This window comes from Nesoenas mayeri (genome assembly GCF_963082525.1).
Source record: "Nesoenas mayeri genome assembly, chromosome: 1".
Lineage (NCBI taxonomy): Eukaryota > Metazoa > Chordata > Aves > Columbiformes > Columbidae > Nesoenas > Nesoenas mayeri.
Window position 1 is genome coordinate 180,940,355 of NC_137541.1, and position 25,840 is coordinate 180,966,194.

The window sequence follows — 25,840 nt, forward strand, 5'->3', positions numbered from 1 at the left end:
AGAAACATGATAAGGAAACATAAGAGGAAATCTGATTAACCACATCTATTTTTAAAACCTGTTTTCCATGCTTTCCACTTTTATGTGAAAGGCCAGCGAAATACAGAGGACACTCGATCTGCATCCCAGAGGAGAGCAGAGCTTCTCACTCCTGAATGTTCTTGAAAATGGTGCTTCATTGAGAGGTTTCACACAGCAAAATCATATCTACCTCGGGGACTGTTTGCTATACCTGATCTTAGTATATAGCAGGATATAAAATTTTCATAACCTATATTCTTTGTGGGAAAACATTTACGATTCCCCATGTTTATTCTGTTTAAAAATACTTCTAGATGTAAATTTGTTACTTGGGTCAAAAAGCAGAACAACCTTGTGACTCATTTAATAATGTTCATGTTATTCATGTAATAATATGCATATTCATAATATTTTCTCCCGATGAAAGGCTGGTGTGTTTTTAACAAAAGAAAGATGGGGCATGCCAAGTGAAGAGTGAATCAATCATCCTATCAAATGATTGCTGTTCTTCATCTCTCCTTACAAAGTACTATGAATTAGCAATGGCCTTTGAGTTTTGAATTCATTTATTGACATTTTACATCTATATCATTGTCCTACATCAGCTATTTATGGGTTTAAAGTGCAACGAGGGAGGTTTACACAAGGGAAAACATTTTAGTGGTAGAAGATTTCTGTAACTTGGGTCTTTAAGAACATCTTAGGCAAATGTCTTATGGGAATAGTCTAAGGATGGCTGACAAAGACAGATGCAGACCTCATTTAAATAGCAAGGAAAGAAGGATGGTGTATTTTTGTAATGACAGTTAGGTCATTTGAAAAGCCAGATTTTAGATCCCCATCATTCTGTCTAGGGATTCTGTGACTGGGAGCTGAACATGTGAAGATTAACTCTACAGAAGCGATGAAGCAGGCTTATGAGATGCAGCATATCCTTGCTCGTGTGTTTCTTCCTTCTAATGCAGGTGTTAGATGATAGTGGCATTTTTGCCAACAAATGGGCCAGAAAAAAAAATTCCAGTGAAAAAATGGGGCACCTGAATAAGATGGTAGATAACCTGTTTCTGCAATCTGTGTCCAGTTAGTATTACCTTGGAGAAGAGACACCTTTTTATGCATCTTCTAGGTCCTTTATGAGTCTCTGATTTTGTTAGTGGGCATGGAGGATATGTTGTTAAACAAAGATTTCAGAATATTTTTGAGGTTTTATTTAAGATGAAATAGGATTTGCCTTTTTTAACTCCCCCGGAAAGCAGGTTTTGCATCACGATCTGAAAGCAAGTGCTCTGTAAAACATGTAAATACTCCTGCCTTCAAGGTACCAAATCTTCTTACACAATGGATATGTAAAGTGACAGGTTTTATTAAAGTGAGAACTGATTTATAAGAGAAGTACTCTTCTCAGTAACCAAAAACCAAACCAAAAACCAGACAAAACCAAAACCAAACAAAAAACCAACAAAAACCTAAACAACAACAAAACCCCACAATGACAACTATAGTAAAGTTTTATTCTAGCGCATTTATTTCCATGCTTCTTCTTTTACTTGGTTTTATACTAGGGCTGTTTTGTTAATAGCCACTTACATTGTTTAAATGGAAAAAATTACCATCAAGGTATTTGAATCTGAAAAGGCCAAGTCCATACTTAGTGCTCAACTCACAGAAAGAAGAATAGCAAGTGACTATTACATTTGTTATATTTTAGCAATAAGAGCTGTTGAATAGCAAGTGGAATGGTGCGTGCAATGCTGTTGTCTGATGCAGGGGTCTTAGAAAAGATTCCCTGATGTTCAGGAATGATTTACCTTTGGTAAGTCCATGCAAACTGTGTCCAGTCACCTCCTTCTCCTGAACATGCCCAGAAATATGTTTGAGGAGGACTCACTCCCTGATTTTGCCCTGAACCGAAGTGAGGTGTTGTGTTGTATTCCACAACTCAAGGGTTTGGATACGGAGTAAAAGCTGGAGCCTTTATAGAGCCAGAGGTTGCTTGATGGATGGACAAGTAGAAGCCAGGCTGTGTTAAACTCTGAGAATTGCTGATCTGTGGTGCTCTGGTCAGAGACTTGTGTTTGGAGAGAAGCAGTGTTATTGTGTTTTCTGAATGAGAGAAAATAGCATGTACATGAATGAGCCTGCTCACAAAGGGAACGTGAATTCAAAAGTAATTACAGACTCTCATTTCCCATCAGTAAACAGAGGGAAGGGAGGGTCCGATGTGTGTTATTCTTCTGCTCTCCAGTCTCCTCATCTCAAAAGAGAGAATTTCCTCCTCTCATTGTAATGTGAGAATTCTGCTTCCACTGGGGTTGCTGCTGAAGACTGGGAAGGAAAATGGGATTTTACCATGAGACGCATTAGAAGCAGCTGAGACCCTGTCCTTTACTAAAAGTGCCTTGCTCTTTGGGGGAATTTGGCAGTACTCTTGCAATAATAATCTTTTTACTAAAGTTATACTGGTTCAGTAGGTACGCAGGCAATATTTATATGTAGCTGCACAAACAAGTGAATGTATGAGCATTACATCTCTTTGAGGTGAAGAAGTGTTATTCCTTTTCTGCCTGTTCAGAGCTGAAATACAATGAATAAGTCACCTACCAGAGGTTATGAGAACGGTTAGTGGCCTGGAAAGTAAACTACAGATCTGTTTGGCTATATAGTATATTTTATAGTACATCTCACAATCTGTGTTTTGTGGATTTTCTTTTTCTCCTCCAAGATGCACCAAGCTATCAAATAGTTACTTACTAAATTTAAAACTACATATTATGTAAAATATAGTAACTGGAACTGGGATTTTTCGTGCCAGTTTGGGCTCCAGACATTGTCTAGAACCGCTGGATTTTTGTATAAGAAAATCCTGATTGGGAGAAATTGTACAAGGGGTAACTCAATAGTATTTGTAAGGAATTACAGAAAAAACAAACTTCGGAAAAAGATGCGTTTTTGCTACAGGAAATTTCACTTTTAGAACTAACACAAGGTAGAGTGAAAAACAGAGAGTTGGAATGTGGCTGTTCGTGATAGTCCTGCAACCTTACGAGCAGTCTGCGTGGGTGAACAAGGCACTTCTGAAGAAATTCAGATGTAAGAATGGAGCGTACAAAAGGTGGGAGCAGGGGCAGGTGACCCAGGAGGAATTTAGAGAGACAATCATGCAGGAATGAGGTTAGGAAAGCCAAAGCCCACCTGGAGTTGAATCTAGAAAGGATGTGAAGGCCAACAAGAAGGTCTTCTACAGGTACGTGGGCAGAGAAAAGAAGACTGGGGCAAACCTGTGCCTGCTGCTGAGGCAGAGGACCTGGTGCTAAAGAACGTGGAGAAGGCCAAGATAACAAGCAATATACCCAATAATTCAGTAAGCTAAGGCACATCTGTTCCCTGACAGCTTGGTCTTTACTAGTAGGACCAGCCTTCTGCCGGTTCTAGTGAGACACTTAATGAAATGGTGAGAAATCACAGCCAGACTCTTGTGAAGGAGAATAAAGTGTGAAAACCAAAGAACACCCATTAACTGATTTGCCCCAGGTCACACATAAAATCTGCAGTCAGACTGGGAATAGATTTCCACTCTGTGGCCCTCTCTACCGCTCTGCTTTCTCTACATAACTTTGGTGATAATCAAAAGGATTTTTCACTATCTGTAATACTTTAGCTATTCTAAGTACCTGTTGCTGTGCACTGCTTTTTTTTGCCTTGTTGCATTATTTCACTAGTAATTTTACCATCGTTACTCAAATGAGATTCCCAGCCTTCTCACTTAAAGATTAATTTCATGGTAGTGGGAAATATAGTACTATTTGTCTCTCCAGGCCCGAAAAGCTGTATAGGTAAGCGAGAGATCCTTGCTTTTGAGTTGTTATGGAATGAAAGGTTTTATTAGTGTAATTGTTCTAAAAGTAGAATATTAAGCTAAGACTGTTAGTGGAAAAATACTAGAAAATGTAATTCAAAACATGATGAATGCGTATCCAGGATTTTATTTGCCATCCAGTAAAACAAAATTGGGGCCAATATAAACTTGCAATGGAGTGCAGCCACTGAATTAGATTAAACCGTGTAATCTCTGTATCTGCAGCAATCAGAAAAACTATAAAAATTCAAGAATGCTTGGATATTCAGTTAATAAACTTCTCTATAATTGTAAACATATCAGGAATCTGAGTATCACAGGGCTACAGCGTCTGTGAAATTGGTGTCCATTTGTTTCTATAGACTTGAGTATTGAGTAAGATAAAAACTGCAATGATGGATCACTTTCTAACAATAACTGGTAATTTAGTGAAGAAAGTGAATGGATGGGATGGTATTTTTACATTTTTCATCTGTTCAAATAAGTGAATAAATATGAAGATTCTAAGAACTTGCTCTTTTTAAGCACGTTTGTGTGATATTGTGATTTCCTGAAACTGTTTGTTTACAATCTGTATGTTTGGGAGTAGGTGATGCTTGTAGGTCCCTTCCAATTGAACTGTTATTCTATTCTAATTCTATTCTATTCTATTCTATTCTATTCTATTCTATTCTATTCTATTCTATTCTATTCTATTCTATTCTTTCATTCCATTCCACTCTACTCTACTCTACTCTACTCTACTCTACTCTACTCTACGCTACGCTACGCTACGCTACGCTACTCTACTCTACTCTGCTCCTATTCCTGGCCTTGTGTGAATTCTGTTGTTAAAAGCTTTTTCTCATTCCTAACTTGATTGGTAAAAGGCAGAGGTGTGGAAAAAGCCAGCCAGAGGGAAATGAGTTGTTCCCCAGTTTTCCCTGGAGAGTTGCAAGCTTGAAGTTGCTCTGCATAGGCTCCCTTGTGCCCAGGGTAGCTCCTGCAATGTCTGACAGCATCACTGGAATTTGTTTAAACATTCTCGGAGGGGCAAAAATTAGAACTGGAAGAAGCAAAACACAGAAGGTTTGTTATGACAAGTTTAACTTATAATTTATTTTCAAGAAAGGATTACTTAAAAGTTTGTAGTGGTGTTTAATATCTTCTTGTTATATGCTGATTTTGTAATTTCCTTAAGTAACTGATCAATTGTAATTTTCATATCAATGCTGGATAGAACCAGAGGAACAGTTTGGTCTTCTCTGTGGAAATGTAATGGCATTTTTTTTTTTCACATTTTGCTGTGTGAGGCAGCAAAATGATTTGGTTGGACCTATACTGCATATACTTTAGAGACTGGGAAGTGTGCTGAGTGCTCTTCTTACTTAGTTGAGACCAAGACCTAAGGAAGTCTGGTAAAGAAAAAAATCTTGCCAGCTGAATGCTTTGACTGTTTATCATGGGGTTTGTTTTTGTCTTTTTTTTTTTCTTTCTTCTTTTTCCTTTCTTTCTTCTGTTTCAAAATCAGTTAGGCTTAGTTGTTTTAAATCTCTTCTCAGAGCATGTGTAGTTTAAAAGGAAGACCTACTGAAGCTCTAAATGGAGGCTGTAAAATACTAAGTTGGCTGAGTTGTACAATACAGGCCAAGACCCTTAAGCCTTTGGTACCAAGTCACAGTCCTGTGAAGTGTTTTATCCTTTTTCGGTGTATTACGGCTGTTTCATGCCCTGATTAATGAGAACACACACAGAGTGAGAACATAGGATCATAGAATGGTTTGGGTTGGAAGGGACCTTAAAGATCATCTAGTTCCACACCCCCTGCCATGGGCAGGGACACCTTCCACTAGATCAAGTTGCTCAAAGCCCCATCCAATCTGGCCTTGAACATTTCCACAGCTTCTCTGGGCAGCCTGTTCTATCAGTCTTGTATCAAGTTTATATCATTATCCTATTCATTTTTGATGTGTGTTATAACCTGTATTTTTAAATCAATCTGCTAATTGGACTTCACCTTACCACCAAGATATTTTTGTTACAACAACGTCTCTGCAGTTTCATATTTGCTGAATGTTTTACTGCACTGCCATATATTCCACGTAGAGGAAGCAGTAATTATCTTAACATCAGTAATGTAAAATCTCTTTTCTCAGCACAGGCTGGAAGGCAACATGAGGGAAGAACAAGGTTGAGGAAAAAATGCACTGCATAAGCTGTATAATTGCATTTATTTGTATTACAGTTTCATTTAGGCTAGAGTTCATCCACACAAAGGACCCCAAAATGATGCTATATCAGAATAACTTTGGAAGAACATACTGTGTTATTATTACACAAAAATGATGATGTTTAACCACAGGTTAGTGTTGTGGTAGGGAGTGGGGGCAGTGTGGCTGACTTTCATTCTGAGATTTTGGAAGCTGTTTTCTCATAGCTAGCTAGACATTTTTCTTTTAATGAGTTAAAGAGAACTGTCATCACCAATGACAGCCTGAGCATATGCAGCTTGCTACTGATGGTGATTTCTCTGTCACTAATGGTACTTGTAACGTGGAGGATGTGCTAGCAGCAGCAGTCTGGGGCAAACGCGGTGCTTTATGTACCCCACGATATATCATGTTACACGGAATGTGTTACACTAAGCGATAGCTTCTTGATGGTACTTGTTTTTGTTAAGATTTTATTGAAATTAAAGCGGTGTTACACAGTCAACAAGATGATCTTACTTTTCAATTTTATTTTGACCATTTTTAGCTGTATAAATTCATAGGTTTAACATAGTTCTTGGTTTGCTTTTAATTTTCAGATATCAGGCTCCCTTCACTATGATCAGAAATATTCAATAAAAATGTAACCTGGCACTGAGCAGCTGATGAAATTTTTATTCTCGGTAGATAAAAATCTATTTTTATTTTGACTTAAGTAATGAAAAATCCCTCAGTGTAAGTGACAGTAATGGAAGCTGCTATACAGAGATTGTCAAGAAAATCACAAACTTGGAATTCCCAGGTCATAATTTTAATCAAAATCAGGAGGTTGGTCATCAGATTTTTTTAATAATAAAAGGAATTTTCAGTCTACTGAACACATGGAATATTATAAGGGGCTCTGGGTTAATATGAGCTGTGAGACTTTACCTTGTAATGTAATGAAGGGTCTGTCTGCCTGAAGCCATACCCCTGCAGCTGGTGAAAATGTACCAAACTCTCCACAATACTTAAAAGAAGAGGGTTGGTTTTATTTCAGTACTACACTGCATAAAGTTACATGAATAGGAAGAGTCACAGGAGGGCGTTAGACAATATCAAATACTATAGTCTTTTTAAATTTTTTTTTTCTTTAATGGCCCAGTCTGTCAACAATCCAAACATTAATTATTTTGGTAAATGAAGGCCTAGATCCATTTAAAACCACAAACATCAGACTTCAGAGCAAAAGTGGTACTGTCAGTGTAGCAGGAAAAATCCACCCTATGATTCATTTTTTTTTTGCTGATTCAGACAATAATCCATCCTCAGCAGTGGAACAGGAAAGGCTGCTCAGGAGCAGGACATGAGTTTGGCTGCCCTTCAGTGCTCCAGTATTTCTCCACGGCGTATTGAAAAGGGCCACATACAGAGGTGGTTGTTCTTCAGTTGTCTAATCCTTTTTTTTGTACTCGCTGACACTGTCTGCCTCTCCAGTCTCTCATGACAGCCAAGCTTCATAAAGTCACTACCTGCTGTGTAAAGATGTGCTGCTTTATATCTTTGTTGAGCTAATCTCAATATAGCTTCATCACATGCCTCCTTGTTCAGATATTGTGGGATTTGGTGAAAAATAGTTCTGCATTCACTATATTCTGCTTTAATAAACTTTGATCTTATTATCCCCTCGATCTTCTGCTCTTCAAACTGCAGAGTTCCAGCTTTTTTAGTCTCTTTTTAAGGCAGCTGCTCCGTACTCTGAATCATTTGAGTCGTCCTTCTCTGTGCCTTCTCTTAATCCTGTTTCTTGAGTTGAAGAGACCAGAACTTTCTGGTACACCCGTGTTTTATATAGCAGCAAAGTGACATCCTCTGCCTTGGTTTTGCTACTTTTCTTGGTGACAGCCGAAGTTTTTTGGCTTTTTTGGCTCTGGTTGAGCACAGAGAACTGTGAACTGTGACTCCCACATCTCTTCTCCGTTCAAAGTTGATCTGAGAATGTTAGTGAGGTTTAGATGTTTTCCCCAAAGCAGAGCATCTTACCTGGGCTGAAGCTCGTCTTCTGCCTCTTTGAGCAGCTGTTTAGTTTTAGAACATCCTTTGAGTTCCTTTCCACTGGCATGGAATTTGACTACTTGAAAGAGCTTAGTATCTTCAGCAAATATGAAGATTTCCTTGTGTAATCCTTCTTTGAGTCACCGAATTTGAATGAAACTGATTCCTTGGGAACTCTGCTGCTATGACTTTTTTCATCCAGAAGAGAGAGTGCCTGTTTAAGGCCTGCTTCTCCCTCAAGCAACTTGCAGGCCACAAAAAATGACTTTTCCCAGTTCCATTCTATCTTAATTTCTTCAATAGTTTTCGGTGGGAAGCCTTGTCAAACACTTTCTGAAAATCCAAGTCCACTGGATGTTCATTTATCCTCATGCTTTGTCTCCAGGCCCTGAACTCCCTGCAGCTAGCAAGGCAGAACTTTCCTTTGGAAAAGCTCTGTTGACTTTTTCCCACTGGATGTGTATGGGGTCAGCAATCTTATTCCTTTGTGTGGACTCTGCTGTCTCACCAGGATTGAAAGTTAGTGTCAGTGGTCCTTTCAGGGTCTTCAGGGCCCTGAAGTCAATGCCATCAGGTCCACACGACAGTGATTCAGCCAGTCTAGTACTCCCTGTATATCTTCATAGCTTCATGTATAGCTTCACGTTGATGTAGCTGTTCTGATGTTAGGAAGAACACGTTGTGTGAGATACCATCTCATCATCCTCACTGGAAAAGAGAGGTGTCAAGAATTTTATGAGCTGCTTTGCTGTGATCTTCTCATCCTTGAGTATCTTTTTCATACCTCTGTTGAAAAATGATCCTACCGAACCCCTAGCAGTCTTTCGTCTTTGAAGGTGTTTAAAGAACATTTTAGTCTCAGCATGAGCATCTGTTGCAAGGTATCTTAAATTGCTTCTTCACCCTCTTAATTTCCTGTTTACATTTGACGTGCCCTGTTTTATGGGCTTTCGTGATCCCATTTTCATTCTCATCACTTTCAGAAATTTCCTGATGTTCTTCACTTTCCTGACACATTTTGAGCAACACATCTGTTTATATACCTGAAAAGGGGTAGAGGGGAGAGTTTTATCAATAATCATTCAATGTTTTAGTTTGCCATTGCCAATAATGCGTCTGTAGGCATGTTCCTGTTTTCTTTTCTAGATTCAGAATATTTTCTCCTTTCTTTTGATCTTTTTAGTAGCAGCAGAAGTAAAAAAATGGACTTCTGTGCAAATGTGGGACTTTATGAACTGACTGAATTAGAAGTAAGGCAGTGGGGTTTGTTGTCTTCGAAATTAAAACTGTTAGTTTTGAATTTTCAGGTGTTATATACTGAATATTTTAAAATATGATATAAAAGAAGACGCCTCTCACTTTTTAGTTATCAAAATAGCTACATATCCCTTTTGTTTTTGTCATGTAGATTATGATGATGTAGAGTTGTATTCAACATTCTTGGATAATTTAACACATACGTACACCTTCTTAATTTATGAAACGTGTTTGTGATTTTTATAATTAGATTTCTTCAGGAAAATATACCACTCAGGAGCACCGTGATGTTGTGATTATAATATTATGAATAATTTTCCTAGTTGTTAATGGCTAAAGTAGTGAAGATCGCTAGGGATGCTATAATAGTGATTCTATTCTATTCTATTCTATTCTATTCTATTCTATTCTATTCTATTCTATTCTATTCTATTCTATTCTATTCTATTCTATTCTATTCTCATTATAGTCACGTACTTCCGGAGGGGTGTTGTATTACTAGATGATACAAGATGCTGTATGGGGAAGTCAGAGTTTTTGGCAAGCACATGAGAGATGTTTCTGTAAATGTGAGAAGCAGCATGCGATTGTGGGATGTGCACTTCTTGTTTCTCTGAAATTACAGTAGGAAAGTAGTTAATATAACTGGCAGTGATTATTGCTTATGCTTGAGATTTAATGTCCAGCTGAGATTAATTAGAAGGTTTCTCAGAACAGCAGGATCTTGGAGCACTGTCTTAACTGCTGTTGGGAAAGGAAAAGGTACTGGTTGCTTTCTTAAGGTGCAGTTATAGCCTGAACAATGTTTTTAAAAAACTTCCTATGACCTGGTTGTAGTCAGTAATGTGGACCCAAACTCAACAACTGGAGAGGTCCCTTCCAATCTCAAATTACTATAAGTGCTGCGACTTGTGTGTAGACTCAGGAAAGCATTATTAGCAGATTATCTAATGACTCAGTTGGCAGCTGGAAGTTTTCTGCATATTTTAAAGGCTAAATGAAGTTAATTAAGGATGCTGGGCTGAAGCTTCATGCTCAATTTTGATGTCTGCAGCCATGGAGTTGCCTATTTAAGATGCTGAAACCTCAGCCCAGTATATCTATGGGTGGTAAAATGTAAACTTCAGATGTATGCTTCATGAAGTGATTACATTTCTTGGGGGAATGTTTACTAACCTACTCTGTTTCTAAGCTTTTGATACAAAAATACATTCCATAGAGCCTGCATGGTTATTTGCTGCCAACTTTAGGGAGTTAGTTTTAAGGGACTGACTTCCAAGATAGATTTAGTTTTGAATTTATTGGTTTGATTTTAGGGATACTGGTGTTTTAAAGAGTGAGCAGAAATAGGTGAAATGGCTTACATAGGCATGAAAATGACATGAAAGACTTAATTTATTCTTTAGTGGGTAATAGCTCAAGGTTTGGGGAGATTTATGTTCTTCGAACAGATTTTAAAATCCCTGAAAATATTCTGTATAACTCATGTTCTGAGATTCCTAGTACATACAGTGCATTTTAGGGAATGTTGATTCCCTTCCGCTCTGGAAATTTTTCCAATAAGTCATTGCCCATCATGTATGTGGAATAAGTACTGTCTCCTTGGAACTGATTTTCTCTGCTCTTACGTCTTCTGACCCTTGATAACACACAAGTCATTTACTCCCATTCTGTATATGAGCTTCTGAAATCTCAGAGAGTGCTGTGAAATAGAAATGCCGCCTGACTGCTGCAACGAGTTTTGAATAAGTGCATGCATTCACTAACTGATTAAATCTATTTATGGCATGTAAAACTAGCTTTTCTTAGGGTCTGGTCAGAAAATGACAAGTAATAGTAAAATGGCATGTGGTGAACAGCCCCTTTCCACTGGGAAGTGCTACCCCCTTAGCTAGAGCAGGGGTGCTGATCAAATCACAGAATGTCAGGGATTGGAAGGGACCCTGAAAGATCATCCAGTCCAATCCCGCCGCCAGAGCAGGAACACCCAGATGAGGTTACACAGGAAGGCGTCCAGGCAGGTTTTGAATGTCTCCAGAGAAGGAGACTCCACAGCCCCCCTGGGCAGCCTGTTCCAGTGCTCTGGCACCCTCACTGAGAAGAAGTTTCTTCTCATATTTAAGTGGAACCTCCTGTGTTCCAGTTTGAACCCATTGCCCCTTGTGCTATCATTGGTTGTCACCGAGAAGAGCCTGGCTCCGTCCTCGTGACACTCACCCTTTATATATTTACAAACATTAATGAGGTCACCCCTCAGTCTCCTCCAGGCTAAAGAGCCCCAGCTCCCTCAGCCTTTCCTCATAAGGGAGATGCTCCACTCCCTTGATCATCTTTGTTGCCCTGCACTGGACCCTCTCCAGCAGTTCCCTGTCCTTCTGGAACTGAGGGGCCCAGAACTGGACACAATATTCCAGATGTGGTCTCACCAGGGCAGAGTAGAGGGGAAGGAGAACCTCTCTCAACCTACTGACCACCACCCTTCTAATCCACCCCAGGATGCCATTGGCCTTCCTGGCCACAAGGGCACAGTGCTGGCTCATGGTCATCCTGCCACCCACCAGGACCCCCAGGTCCCTTTCCCCTACACTGCTCTTTAACAGGTCATTCCCCAACTTATATTGGAACCTGGGGTTGTTCCTGCCCAGATGCAGGACTCTACACTTGCCTTATGCACTGCTCTGGGTTGTCAGCATGTGAAGGGAAATGAAATAGCTCCAAACTTTCAGCTGTGATGTTTCCTCTGAGCTGGCTGCTTTTCTGAGAGCACTAATTCAATCGCTTTTTGAGCGTTGCACCATATTCTTACTCTGTGACGTTACGAGTATCTCACTGAAGGGTGAGATGTGCATATGTAACAGCCATGTTTCTCATTTCAAGGAAGCGATAGGAACATTGAAGTGCTTTCTGCTTTTTCTGTATTTTTATTACTTTCATTAAAGTTAAGGACATCTGATAACAGAGGATTATATTTATGAACTTTAGGTCAGGTCTTGGTTAAGCCTCTAAATGTCTAGCGTAACTTCAGATGTTTATATCACATTGTCTAGAAATTGTGTTACATGTTTTGCATCACGTTATTACACTACCAATTGTAAATATTCTGGAATACTAGAGACCATTTTGGAATATAATATCCAAATGTTCTTGCTTTTTTCTCATACCATTCGTGTGCTTCAAAGCTGAAGAAAATGAATTTTGAGATTCATACAATTAGTATGCTATGTCATGTCATTTCATATGGTTAAGTGGAGAATTTCTGTAACGGGCTGGATGAATCCCACACACGCTGGCACAAGCAGCATACATGTTTAAAATATACTAATTTGTGTCTTACTCATTTCAACAAATGGGCTTTATGTAGGCAGGGTTCAGTCTGCAGTGGAAAGGCTTGGATCAGCGAATCGTTTTTTGACTAAAAATATTTGCCTGATAAAAATAGCCGTAGCTGGTACTTTTCTCACTCTTTCCGTATAATAATTATTCTTATTTTTAAGCTGATTTCATGCTGAAGGCTTCAGTTCTGCAGCGCATTTGTAGTTGTGCATGACTTGCATCATACTGGATCATTCCCTCTACTTTAAAGGCATAATTCATGTGCTTGAATCAGACACGCATTTAAGTACCTTTTTGAATTAGTGCCTATGTGGAAATTGTTTTTCTCCCCAACATAATTAGATTCTGGACTGGAAATGACCTTGTGTAGATGGGTTTTGGATTTTTCTTTTCTGAATTGTGCCGCCATCAGTTGTTGCTTACTGTAATATTTGTGGGTTTGCAGCTGTCCAAACAATCGCATTATTTTGTGTTCATCTTCACAACAATTATATGCCTCTCGACTGCCTTTTCATTTTAGTTGTAAAATTAGCATTTTGCCAACACTGTAATTGATTAAAAACTAGCAATGCAAATTCTAGTTGTCCAGAGAATGTCTCAATGTAATGCGAATAGAAACCAATGTAAATTAATGGTTACATGAGGTGTGACATCAGTTATTAAAAATATAATGTTCGTCTATATGTGTAGCTATTTGGATGTGTATTTACTTTGTCTTCTATATTTTAATATTTTTCAGACAAGTATAAAAGAAGGATTACTGCTGAAGCAAACCAGTTCTTTTCAGAGGTGGAAAAAACGTTATTTCAAGCTTCGAGGACGTACTCTTTACTATGCTAAGGATTCAAAGGTAATTCTATGCTTATAGCATCCAACGCCATATGCTTGTAACGTCAATTTTGTTTAGATTTTTAAGTGCAATAATTATAAAGTAACAATTTGTTAGTGATTGTCTTATTTAAAAAATACTGTATATAAAATGTAATATGTTAGATTAACTAAGGAAGACTGGTGTTTTCCCTATTTTTTTAGTGAAGTTTATCACAATTACTTTAACCTTTTGGACTATTCAGACAAATAATAAACTAATCTTAAGGAGTTGCATGTGGCTTGTAGTTTTGTTGTTGTTTTGTTTTTGTTTGTTTGTTTTCAAGGTGGCTCTCAGGCAGTCAAATCTAACATAAAAATCCCCAGTAAAAAGTAGATAATGCTCGGCTGTCCCTCAGTCCGAATTCCATTAAAACTCTTCCAGTCTGGTGCCCGTATTGCTGTTAAAGAGATGGAAATAGTTACGTGAAATCAAGACAGGAAGATTTTCTGCCGAAACTGATTTAGAAGGGAAGAAGCTGTCTTCTGACAAGTGAAATTTTTTGGTGGGAAAATTGGGGGTGGGCAGAGGGGAATACTTGTCTTCTTGCTGAAAGGCATTTCCTTCCACCCCCTTGGGACAGGGACTGGGAGCATTTTGGCTTGTTGGGCTGGCTCGAATTGTGCTGTTTCACAGCCGTGGGCATTGCTTTTCTTTACCCTGTGGAGTTGCAGCGACTCCTGGGAGCTGTAGGTGAATTGCTTCAGGTCCCTGTCAATTTCTATAGCCTCATCTCAACAAAACTAGTACTAAGGCATAGAGACCTCTCTTTCTAGGGCTATATGACTAAAGTTGCATGATATGTGGTAGTGTGGCTGCGATGAATCAGGGAAAATGTCGCCTCTCCAGGGAGCCCAGCACTCAAGTACCTCTGTTGTCACACTTCTCTGCACATGGTGCTACCCTGAGCAGTTTATATAAAGACTCAATAAATGGCAGATGAGAACTCTTGGAATGACAATGTCATCTGTGCCACGAAGATGAGAAAAGGAGGTGTAATATGTAGGCGGTTGTACAAATACTCTGTAGCGTTGAATCCAGAAATGCTGAAACTCCCCCAGCATCCATTCTCCTTCCCATGGCATGGAAGAGAAAGAACAGGCTATGGCTATAAAAAAGGGGATGCGTTTTTATTGGTCTTCTCTTCTGTGCTTCAAGACCCAACGTGAGTTTAACAGAACCTAATTAATCCTTTGCCAGAGGCTGGGGTGTTTAAAGAAGACATATATTACTCTTACTGGAACACTGAACAAAGGAGTAGAAGGGATCTTTTCAGGCCTTTGAGCTCCATTTTCTTGTATGGATACTGTATCATATATTCCCCTTCATGAATGTAAAGTTCCATCCCAAAACTAGTTAATTCATTTGTAGGCAGTTAATCCATTTGTGTCCAGTTCTGGGCTCCCCAGGTTAAGAAGGACAAAGAACTACTGGAGGGACTCCAGCAGCAGGCTACGAAGGTGATGACTGGTCTGGAACATCTCTTTTATGAGAAGAGACAGAGGGAGCTGGGTCTGTTCAGCCTGCAGAAGAGAAGGCTGAGCGGGAATCTCATCAATGGTTATAAATATCTCAAGGGTGGGTGTCAAGAGGATGGGACCAGACTCTTTTCAGTGGCACCCAACGACAGGATGAGGGGCAACGGGCACAGACTGAAGCACAGGAGATTCCATATAAACATGAAGAGAAACTTCTTTACTGTGAGGGTGCCAGAGCACTGGAACAGGCTGCCCAGGGAGGTTGTGGAGTCTCCTTCTCTGGAGACATTCAAAACCTGCCTGCATGCATTCCTGTGTCAACCTCTTTTCTGTGATATAACAATTATGCTACAAAGCAGACCTGCATCTATTAAAAAAAAAGCAACAACCTCAGAAGAGATTTTAAAGATATATATAACTTCAGAGCCACCTTTTTATACTCTCATGTACCATTTTGGTAGAAAATAGGACTGTGTTTAGGGGTGTAATAGGAGGTTCTATCACATCATTGTTTTCTATTTTTTCACTACATGTTTTTTTTTTTCTGTTTTTCTTTTCCAATTGGAATGGACACAAGGAAATGAGAGCACAGACTGTAAGCATATCTGAAAGTGGACTCAGACTATATTTAATGTTTTTGTCTTCTTTTTCCATTCACAGTCACTAATATTTGATGAAGTTGACCTGTCAGATGCCAGCGTAGCTGAATCGAGCACAAAAAATGTCAACAACAGCTTCACGGTATGGAACCATTATAATACTGATCTTGAAAGCTTTAGATACACTGTTACTAAGAAAATCAAGAATCCTCTGAATAACATCATTTTTGTTTGAAAATACAATGTCCTTTATTTGGAAATGGCTTTATGTATCACAACAATATCACATCAGCTCTTGATAATTTTGTCTCTGTGTTTTTTTAGCAAAATTTAGAGTGTTAGATAACAGTTGCTTCAAAAGTTGCTGGTACAGCATCCAATGGCAGTTGAACTATATTATCATTGCAGGTCATTTCCAATTGAAATATTCTATTCTATTCTATTCTATTCTATTCTATTCTATTCTATTCTATTCTATTCTATTCTATTTCTGAAATAAAAAAGAAAAAGTGACGTTTCCATCTGTATTGATTTACTGTAAAGCTGCCTACAAGGCATTAAAAATTTATCAAAATTCAGTATTAGTACTTGGTTAGTACTCGTTAGTACAGCTTACTTTTATGCTGCAGTTTGTCTTCAAGGTGATACGCTGAATTGATTAAAATGTAATTGCGTTATTGTTTTAATTTTTTATAATAACATTTTTTCTTTTCTGACATATTGAAGTGGATTTTTTTTTTTGTTTTCATTGTCAGTCATATTCCTGTATGTCTGCAGAGTCGTACCTTGATTTCAACACTGGTATAAGAAATGAAAAGTGTTCATAAATCTGTGTTCACAAGTGTGTTTCACACACAGGTCTTGCCATTTGTTGTTCAACTGCTTTGTTGGAATTAAGTGATAATGTCTGACATAGTTCCTCTGCTCATTCTTAAACCCTGGAAAAGTAAATTTTTTTGAACAAGAACTAGCTATGAGGAAGATCATGGGTAAAATTTTCCTTCCGAAAGTTATGTTATCCCACTGACTGCGATGGTGTCACCTTTCTTAACCTGCAAATCCCATTATTCTCTATTAAAATGTGGATTTTCCATTTTCCTGAGGATTGTAATGATCACAGGTGGTCTGTGTTACCAGCGGTCTTCTCCAAGGCCATCCAGAGCAAGTCTTCTGAAAGCATCACCAGGTCTTCCTTGTTCTGCTGCCTCCCAGGCAGCTACTGAAGTAGTCAAGAGCACTTCAAAGATGTGTTTGCATTGGCCTGGACAGGCCAGCTTGTTAAATCAATCTAAGTTTCTTTGCTGACTAAGAACACAATAAAAAAGACTGATTTGACAGGAAGTCTCAAACATGGAGGTGGCTGTGTGAGGTGCCAGCTTGCCTTTCAAAGATGTTTTTGGTGTTGCTTAGAAGCTCAGCTTCTGCCTTGCTCCTGGCCAGAAGTAAAGCTGTCATAGAGGCATTGGGATGGCTGAGGAATAATGAGGCCTGCAAAGATGATGAGCTGATTATTCCAGTGATTGTGATCGTCATTTCTTGTTCAAGATGGGATATAAGGCTCAGCATCCCCTAAAGACCCAAACATCCCTTCACTGCAGCCTCCACTGCGGGAAAGGAAAACACTTCTCTATGAAGTATTACCACCAATCACTGAATCATAAAATAAAGACGTTCATCTTGGTGTAGTTTTTTGTGGGGAAGAAAAGTGGCATGGTTTGGGGTACTTTTACTTCTTTATTTTTCTTCTTCTCTTCATTGTTTGGTGTTTTGGTGTCCTTCATAATCCTTTAGGCTCACTCATTATCTCATTCTTCACCAAATACTTTTTTTAGTATCCAGTACGAAGATTCCTGTAGAAGACGGTAGTGAGAACAAAATCTCAGAGTCTACAGCTTTAACAGTGTTTTCTCTAAGGAGTCTTCAAATTAATTTTGAAGAATTATTTGGGTTTATAGCTCTCCTGGATTGAAGTGTCATCTGATTTGACTGTGAAATATGGTAATAGTCATCATCTCGCTTAATCTTTTGGCTTCTTTCTTTCTGTTTGCCTAACCCAGTCTCCCAGCAACACAGCTCAGTGAATTAATCCAGCTCTGGCCTTGCCTGCACTGCTTTTGAGGGAGGAGTGTAGCGTTCCAGCAATATTCCTTATAAATAAAAAGAAACATTTCATTTTCCTTTTTTTTTCCTTTCATCTTAAAAAAGATAATCCGGCCTTTCTTAAAATCACTTGTTTTTCTTTATAAGTGCTCTGCTAGCATTCTTTTTGTTAAAAAAGCAAAAATTAAAACCTTAACTTTAGCTTTCTGTAGCTAATGTAGTCCTCTTGGGTTTTTTGTCCCAATAGAGACTATTTTTAACACATACTTATGTAGATGGAATACAAACCAAATGACGATCTTTCCAGGAAAACACACCTTTTAAAATTTACATTAAACATTTTTTTTTCCCCAAATCCTTTTATCATTTCACTTACCCCTGCCCCCTCAATCTCCCACCCGCAGTTTGTGGCAGCTACTGGTTTGCCTTCCTTTGCCCTGGGTAGTTTGTATGTTTGGAGACAGAGCTGTGCATGTCAAGTTTTTCCATGCTCTTTTTTTGGATAAAACTCAAGTCCTAAAATTAGTCATAACGCACAGATTTAAGGTTGAGTTTATTTGTAATGCACATGCTTGCAGAGTATTTTATGTAACTAAAGACCAGTGTTTACTCACCAGAATACTTTTCCTTTCTTACTACAAACAAATTGAGGTTTGGGGGAAAGCTGAGATAAATATATAAATATCTGCTAATAAATATCTGCTAATTAAAATGAGAAGCTGCTAAACTTGAAACAGCTTATCTGTTTCAGTTTTTTATTGATTATGATATTGCTTTTCAATTAACAAGCAGCTCATTGCTAGCAAATAGTTCCTGGTGAAGGAGCTTGCAAGTAGAGTGATGTTTAATAGATGATGGGTGTTTTGTGAGCATTCTCATCTAGACCCTTGACTTCAGAGGCTTCATATGAGACCCTCAAGGCCAGATTCTTCCCGATGACTTTTTAGGTGCCAATCTCTGAAGCCTGTGGGGAGGGAGAAGAGGTTCAAGAGAGTGATTCAGCCCATGGAAGATGTGCATCACCCCTTCCATCAGCCACACCAGGAGCACATGGGGGCTTTTGCTCTCTCCGTGCCTGCAGCTCAGTGCTGTGAGTGAGCACTGAGTCCTCTTCATGACACTGGGGAATCTGCTGAACGTTTTTTTGGGTTTTTTTTTTCGACAGCGCTTTGATTTGGCCTCAGTGGGTGGCTTATGTTGTCTCAGCACGTCCTGAGGAGTGTAGTTGCACAGTGTGTTATGTCTTCAGGGATGAATCAGCCCCCCATCCCTATTGCACGCAAGCAGATGGGGCAGTGACCAATTCTGCTGAGAGCTGTAATTCCTCATGCATTTTGGCTTGCAAGAATGAAAGATGGCTTATTGGTGTCTCAAGTGCATTAAGAAAAATCTCTTTATTGTTCTCAAAACAAGACTTGAGGCTGAATAAGGCTGAATAGTGCTCTCCAGCATGCAGGCATGGGCATGTGGAACATTGGTGGCGTGCTTTTGTTCTAATTGATAGAAGGTTTTTTAAATACGGAAATGATTCTTGAACAGGCATATTCAATTAATGAAGTTCCTCAGGGCAACAGGGTGATAATGAATTGTGATTTCAAAGGGAATTTTGACAGGTTAGCTTTTTTTGGCTTAGGTTTCTACCTCTGCCTTGCTTTTGATGATGAAGAACTTCTGATACACATTGGCTAGGAAAAACCTCTGTAGATGATAACCATGCTACCTTTCAATTGCTGAGCCACATGGATGTGTAAAATGTTCAGGGCTATTATAAATCTGTCCTAGAGTCTCACGTAAAATGCACAGGCATCATGTACCACACCTATGTTTAGTCCATCCAAGCTGATGTTTGAAACACTTAATTCAGTTGTGCTCTTCTGTGATAAATATGATGGAAAATAATAATTTCAGGGTGGAAATACTGACTTTGAGGCATTACTTCATATATTTGTCTTTAGGCATTCGATTTTGATTAGGCCAACTTCTAGTCCAATTTAAGCTTTTACACATGCAACGTAATCTCAGTTTTGTACTATATGTATATTCAGAAAAGTGAAAATCAGATTCATTCTGTTACCTAATTACACCTGAGAGTAACAGAGGAAATAAATAATTTCACTATTTTTCTGGAAGTTGCCGTCCAGGAACATGAGAATTGATATACTAGATGATAGGGATTCAGCTTGCCCAAACTTCGGGTGGGATTAAGTGATGGGTTTATAGACCTCTACATTTAGATATGTAGGATAAGATTAATAGTTCTTTAAAGTCAATTCCTGTAATTGCTCAATTCAGTATAGGCTCCACTGGTTATTAACTTACTCTGTCTTAGCTGTGATAGGAGCCTTGTCATCCAGGGCACCTGCAATGTCGATCCCTGCTTTTAGCTTTCTGAATCAGGTGCTGAATCAAGTACTTTTTGTTGAATATGCGTCTTCTTAAAGTGGTCATCTTGACAGGGAGGAATCTGCAGTAGGCAGATCTGCTGTCCTGGAAAGCCTACTGCGGTTCTTAGTAATTAGAAACTGGCTGGAAATTAGACTTTATATTCCAGCCAATAACATTGATTACTGGGATTCTGGGTATGCTTGCAAAAATGTCTAATGTCATCATTTTTTGCTGATTTCTTGGTTTTAGTGATGCTATAGACCCTATAGACCTTAGAGTCTAATTATTTATTCTGTGGAAAAATACTTCCTTGCAGAGCTCTTAATGTGCTAGGCTTTAATTAAGTATTCTCACCTAGTGTGGTGAGGCAAAGGCAGCAGAAACCTATAAACTGCCTGTTCTTTATTCTATATTCTTTATTGCCTCCTTTCAGTTTGACTGTTTTCCGGGGTAAATAATATTTGTAAACATTTTTCTTTACTTTTACCTATTATTGCAGTTCTTCTGACTAGTATTCTGCAGCATCATCTTGTAAATGAAGTGACCAGTTTGGCACTCAGGGAGTACAAATTACAGATATTTACAGTTTTCTAAGTTAACACTTAGTTAGATAATACAGTTTTCTAAGTTAACCCTCGTTTACATTCCTTATGGATCCCACATTTTGTCTGCTTTCTGCAGCAGCAACACATTATGCATTTTTTTATCGTCTACAGTGATACCAAGATCCTTTTCCTGTTAATTCAGAGCTGTCTGTAATTCATAAATATTTCTTCTATGCTTCTGTGGTTTTTCTTGGGTATGTGTTTCTTTGTTTTTACTAACAGCACTGAATTTTTTCAAGTCACTGTACTGTCTGTTTAATACCTTGCTTGGCTCATTCTGAAGTACCGTGGTGATCAAAAGGGGGGAACTAAGTAATCAAAAATTTGTTCTTTCTGTAAACGTTCCCCTATTGCTACTTTACGCTTCTCTTCCAGTTTAAGAATTTCACCCCAAAACTTTGTAAGAGAATAATAAGGTGCTTGTGATCCATTAATCTTTCCCCATATTAAAAATTCGTACTATTCCTCCTTACTTTTTAAATGTCCTTTAGCTTTCTTCTCATCACATGATCAGGACATAAAAATCATCGGTCTTTTTGGTTCAATGACTGAACTAAAAATAATTGTGGGTCAAACTGATGTTTTAACTTTTTTTGAACAGAAGTACTTAGCTTAGCTCAAATTAAATGGATTAAATTTTGTTTTAAAGTATTATTTTCATATTATAAAAAGAAAAAAATCATGCACAGCATTTCATTAGTTAGTTCCTGAGTGTAATTTTGTTACAAAAAGCTGAAAGGTTTTTTTCTCTAATTTCCACTTTTTTGGTCAGATTTATCAATTCACTTTGACCTGAAAGCAGACTGTTTTGCTTAATATGTTTTTAAACAAAAAAAAATCTTTATCCAGTTGTCTGCAATTTTCTTGATACTCTGTAAATTGGGACAGATTTTGAAAAACTAAACATTTATGTTGGCTGATTTTCTTTTGACCTATTAGTTTGAGATGGTTAGGTACTTTTTATAGGCCAAATAATCTGTTGGAGCAACTGTGTTTCAACTGTGGTTAAAATGTGCCTTGTTTTCTTCCAGTTTATATTGTTTTATTCCAGAACTCTGATTACCTCATTTCCTATCCATATTTCTGAATGTAGCATATCCTGCATCTTAGCTGGGGATGTAAAGTTTACTGGTATATAATTTATGTGGAACCAGTTTAAAGCATAAACCAATTCTTTTGACCTTTGCATCCTCCTGTACAGCCTCTGTTTTTAATGGGAAATTGCCTAGTTGTACTGGAAACTCAATTCTTGCTATTTGTTGGACTTTAACGTCCAACATGAGTCCAAATATTAGGGCTTGGCTTGAAGGCATATTGTTTTTTAGCAGCTTATTTCAGCCTTGCTGCTTCTAACATCAGTCAGCTCTCTGGTCACTGTTGAGATCAGCTGCTTCTAATTGATTATAGAAACTTAACTTTTAATATTCATGATGGCCTCAGAAAAGAGAATGTGTTGCCAGACTTTTGTAGTATGTTGGAGAGAGAGTGTAAATTTCTTTGGATTTGGACATATTTTGCTTCCTTTCTTGCCACTCAGATTTTTTTGGAGTTGTTGTTGAGGCTTTTCTTCAGGGACTATGAGAACTTCGGGGAATGTGAGAACTGCTTAACCTTCCCCAAGCCACATCAAGAGGAAAAGAGCCTTTTCCCAAAGGAATTTAAAACCTTTCATCTTTAGGTTTGGGCACTCCAGTCTTCTGTATTTTTGAATATCAGAGACAGAGATGATAATCTCAAAGCTGGGAATAATTATCCTAATACGGTTTCTTTCCTATTTAAATAATCTAACATCAGTTCAGTTTTATTACTGACTCTTGATTTGCCCAAAGCTCAGGGTCTTGAGCTTTATTTAACTGCAGAAATGCTTGTGGATGCCAGTGGAGGTATTTCTCTAATGCTGTCCTGCTTGTTTGCAAAATCCACTTCACTGCAGTTTGGTCTTGGTGGGCATCAGGAGATGGTTTCCTTACTCACAGCCTAAAGCCTCCTTCAGTCACTGTTCTACCTCAGTCTGTGTTTTTGGAAGCCCAGTCACCTAAAGGTTGCACTGGCCTTTTCTGGGCTTTTTGCTGCTTCTCTTTCACCGTCTTTCTTCTTTCTGTAGTTTGGTGAAATCATCTGGCCATGCTGGTGTTGGGAGACTCCTGGGATCATGTAGGATCATGGGCTCAGCAATGACCTTCAAGGCTTTGGCTTATTTCAGACTTGGGGTGGTTTCCCCTGGTTTCATGTATTGCTAAGCAAACTTTTTTCACTGGGCGATTAAACCTTCGATTTTGCTCTGTAGGAATACTCTGGAGTGCATCTATCTGCAGTTTTATTTATTTATTGAAAATGTATTTTGATTACTCAAAATACACATTCTCAAAATGCACATAGTTTCTGCTGATGTTCCCTTGAAGAGAGATATTCTTGCTTGACTTCTCCCTTTAATAAACCACAGGTCACTCAAAGAATAGATTTGTGTTTGGAAACATGCTTCTGTTTCTTGATAAACTTACATAAACCACCAACTTGAAATAGTATCTCCTTAAATTTACCCAGCTGAAGAATCTGGTGTGAACCTCATGAAACTCAGCTATTGGTGCATCGTAACTCAATTGCATACTAATGTAAACTAAATAATAACAATATCTACTATTATTATTGTTGGTTTTGTTATTATCATTAGTGATCTGGGTATGATTTATGAGCTTACAGTAGTATTATGAAATCATTTGTGTGAAGGAAAACAAAAGAAATTTTACTGAAGTGCTAAGTACTGCTTGTTGTGCTATCCTTAGGATTCCTCTCAGCATACTTTACCTCAAATTTGACCTGCAATTTATCCTGTAGATGTATAACAATTTCCTGGCCTCGGCTTCACTTTGAAATTTCCTTTGCATTCTGGTTGTGTCTTAACATTGGGAATGGTATACACCGATGATGGTGGGAGTGCAGACACATTTGTAGATGTCTTTACTTAGAGTGTCTTCCTCTGAGAGGTGAATCCCACTTTTAAATATTCTGTATTTTAAATTTTTCCCTTGCATGGCACCATCACAGATGGGGAAATGGCATCTCCAGATGTTCCCTGTGCCTCAGTTGCAGTCCAGCACCGGGCTGACAGAGGTCCTGGAGGCACATCCGTGAAGATCTCAAGGCCTCTTGTCATCTCCAGGAGGTGGAATATTGCTGGAAACATTTCAAGTTCCGGTGCTGGGCTCCTCAGCGTGACTCAGCTTTGCACACAGAGCTAACTCTTGGGCTGGCTTTAATTTTCTCCTAGTTGTGAACCATTTGCTGTTTCATACAGATGCTGATGAGCCTCTAAATGATGAAGGCTTTTCGATGCTCCCAGCCCGAGCAATACCCAAACCACAGAAAGAGGAGGGAAGTGCTTTGTATTCCATTTAGTTCCATTTTCAACTCTTTTTTTTTTTTTTTTCTCTATTCAGGCAGCTTAGGAAAAAAAAACCCAAAACTGAAATAGCAAATTAATATGCTTCAGGGAACAAAAATGGAGAGACAAAAGCAATTAGTGTGCACTTGTGATGCACTTAGATTTCTTTTTCCTCCATTTAGCATTTGCTCGTTTCCCCCTCCCCCGACAGTGACAGAAAAATGTAATGAAGCTGAGAGCTCTTTGAATAGCTTTGGGTGTGACTTTCAAGTTTTAAGCTCCTTATCTCTGACTTGATGCGCTGTCTCCCTTTCCCTAGAGTGTCTGGAAACGTTGAAGCTTTAAGTTTCATTATGAAAAAGCAATAAAGCATTTCAGCTGTGAGGCTAAAATCCATAGATAAATCGCTTGGGATTAAGCTATTACAAGAAAGCTGAACACTTTTCAGAAGAGGTAAAAAAGGGGATGCTTAAAAATGTGACCATTCTGAGCTAAATTGTACATTTTTGTTCTAGTTATGTTTACATTTATTGTTTTCCACAGATTTCAAGCTTAAGCAGGATTTTTTTTTTTAAATAGTTCACAGAAGACGTCTCTATTTCTTCCTTTAGTTTTCTGAGTTTCTTTAATTTATGAAATACATTAAGAAGATTTACATAGAAGTAAACACATTTAAAATATCTTTTATTTCCTTGTCTGCACTGATAGTAAAGCACTGATGAAGTTGGGGTATTTGGAACATGAGCACTGGTCTTTGAATTACTTCAAGAAGATTGCCAAATTTTGTTCTTCCTGCAGTTCTACACTTGCGTATTCTCTGACATTTCTTCCTCTTCTTGCTCTCAATGTGGTTAAAATACCTGGAGAAACCTTAAAAATCATCCCTCAGTGCAGTTCCTGTCTACCGGATAATTTTATAAACAAGGACGTTGGTGTAAACTTTGAATAAATTTCCTGCTTCTAGTGAACAAGGATCCCTGGCTTCCAGCAGCTGGATCATGTTTAAACAGGAATCTGTTATTACAGAAGAAGAAAATACTCACTTGCTGTTCTATTTTATATAACTTTGCACTTAAAGCCGTTAAATATTTAACTAGATGTTTTCCTTTAAGCACAGCAGCCATCCCATCTGATAAACGTGTAATGAGCTGCTGAAACTGGAGCTAAGGGCACAGCAGTCTGAAATAACGTGCTTAACAAATCTTTATGTAAGGATTTTAAAGAATTTAATGTGCAGGCCTTGATCTGTATATGGCAGTTTCCAGTTTACCTTTACAAGAATGATTTATTGCTTTTGCTATATTTAAATACTGAGTGTCCTTTGCTGGATGATTTTTGCATCTGTTTTACAGTTAGGATGTGTCCTAACTGGATTACTTGATTTACCTAGATTCTATTTTCATAGAATCATGGAGTGATTTGGGGGTTGGAAGGGACCTCTGGAGGTCATCTGGTCCACCTAGAGCAAGCTGCCCAGGACCAGGTTCAAAGAGCTTTTCAGTATCTGTTTCCTAGTGTTCACACAGAGTCTCTTTCAGTTTGTGTCCTTTGACTCTTTGCACCATCCCTTCAAGTATTTACAAAAATAAATAAGATCCCCCCTGAGACTTTCCCAGGCTAACAGTCCTAGCTCTCTCAGCCATTCCTCATATGTCCCTTAAGTCCCTTAATCATCCTTGTGGCCCTTTGCTGTACTCTCTCCAGTATGTCCATGTCTCTCTTCTGCTGAGCAA

General features: G+C 38.5%; 1 protein-coding gene across 2 annotated transcripts in view; it reads left to right on the top strand.

Annotated features, from left to right (window-relative positions):
- The window catches only part of DGKH (diacylglycerol kinase eta), a gene marked incomplete at both ends in the record, with an annotated part of 161,055 nt that overhangs the window by 74,117 nt on the left and 61,098 nt on the right, over positions 1-25,840 (top strand). For both annotated transcript variants that reach the window (XM_080352427.1, XM_080352428.1), the window contains 2 exons: positions 13,430-13,540; positions 15,697-15,777. In XM_080352427.1, the coding sequence (XP_080208553.1) occupies positions 13,430-13,540; positions 15,697-15,777 (192 nt within the window). The remainder of the gene's footprint in view (positions 1-13,429; positions 13,541-15,696; positions 15,778-25,840) is intronic.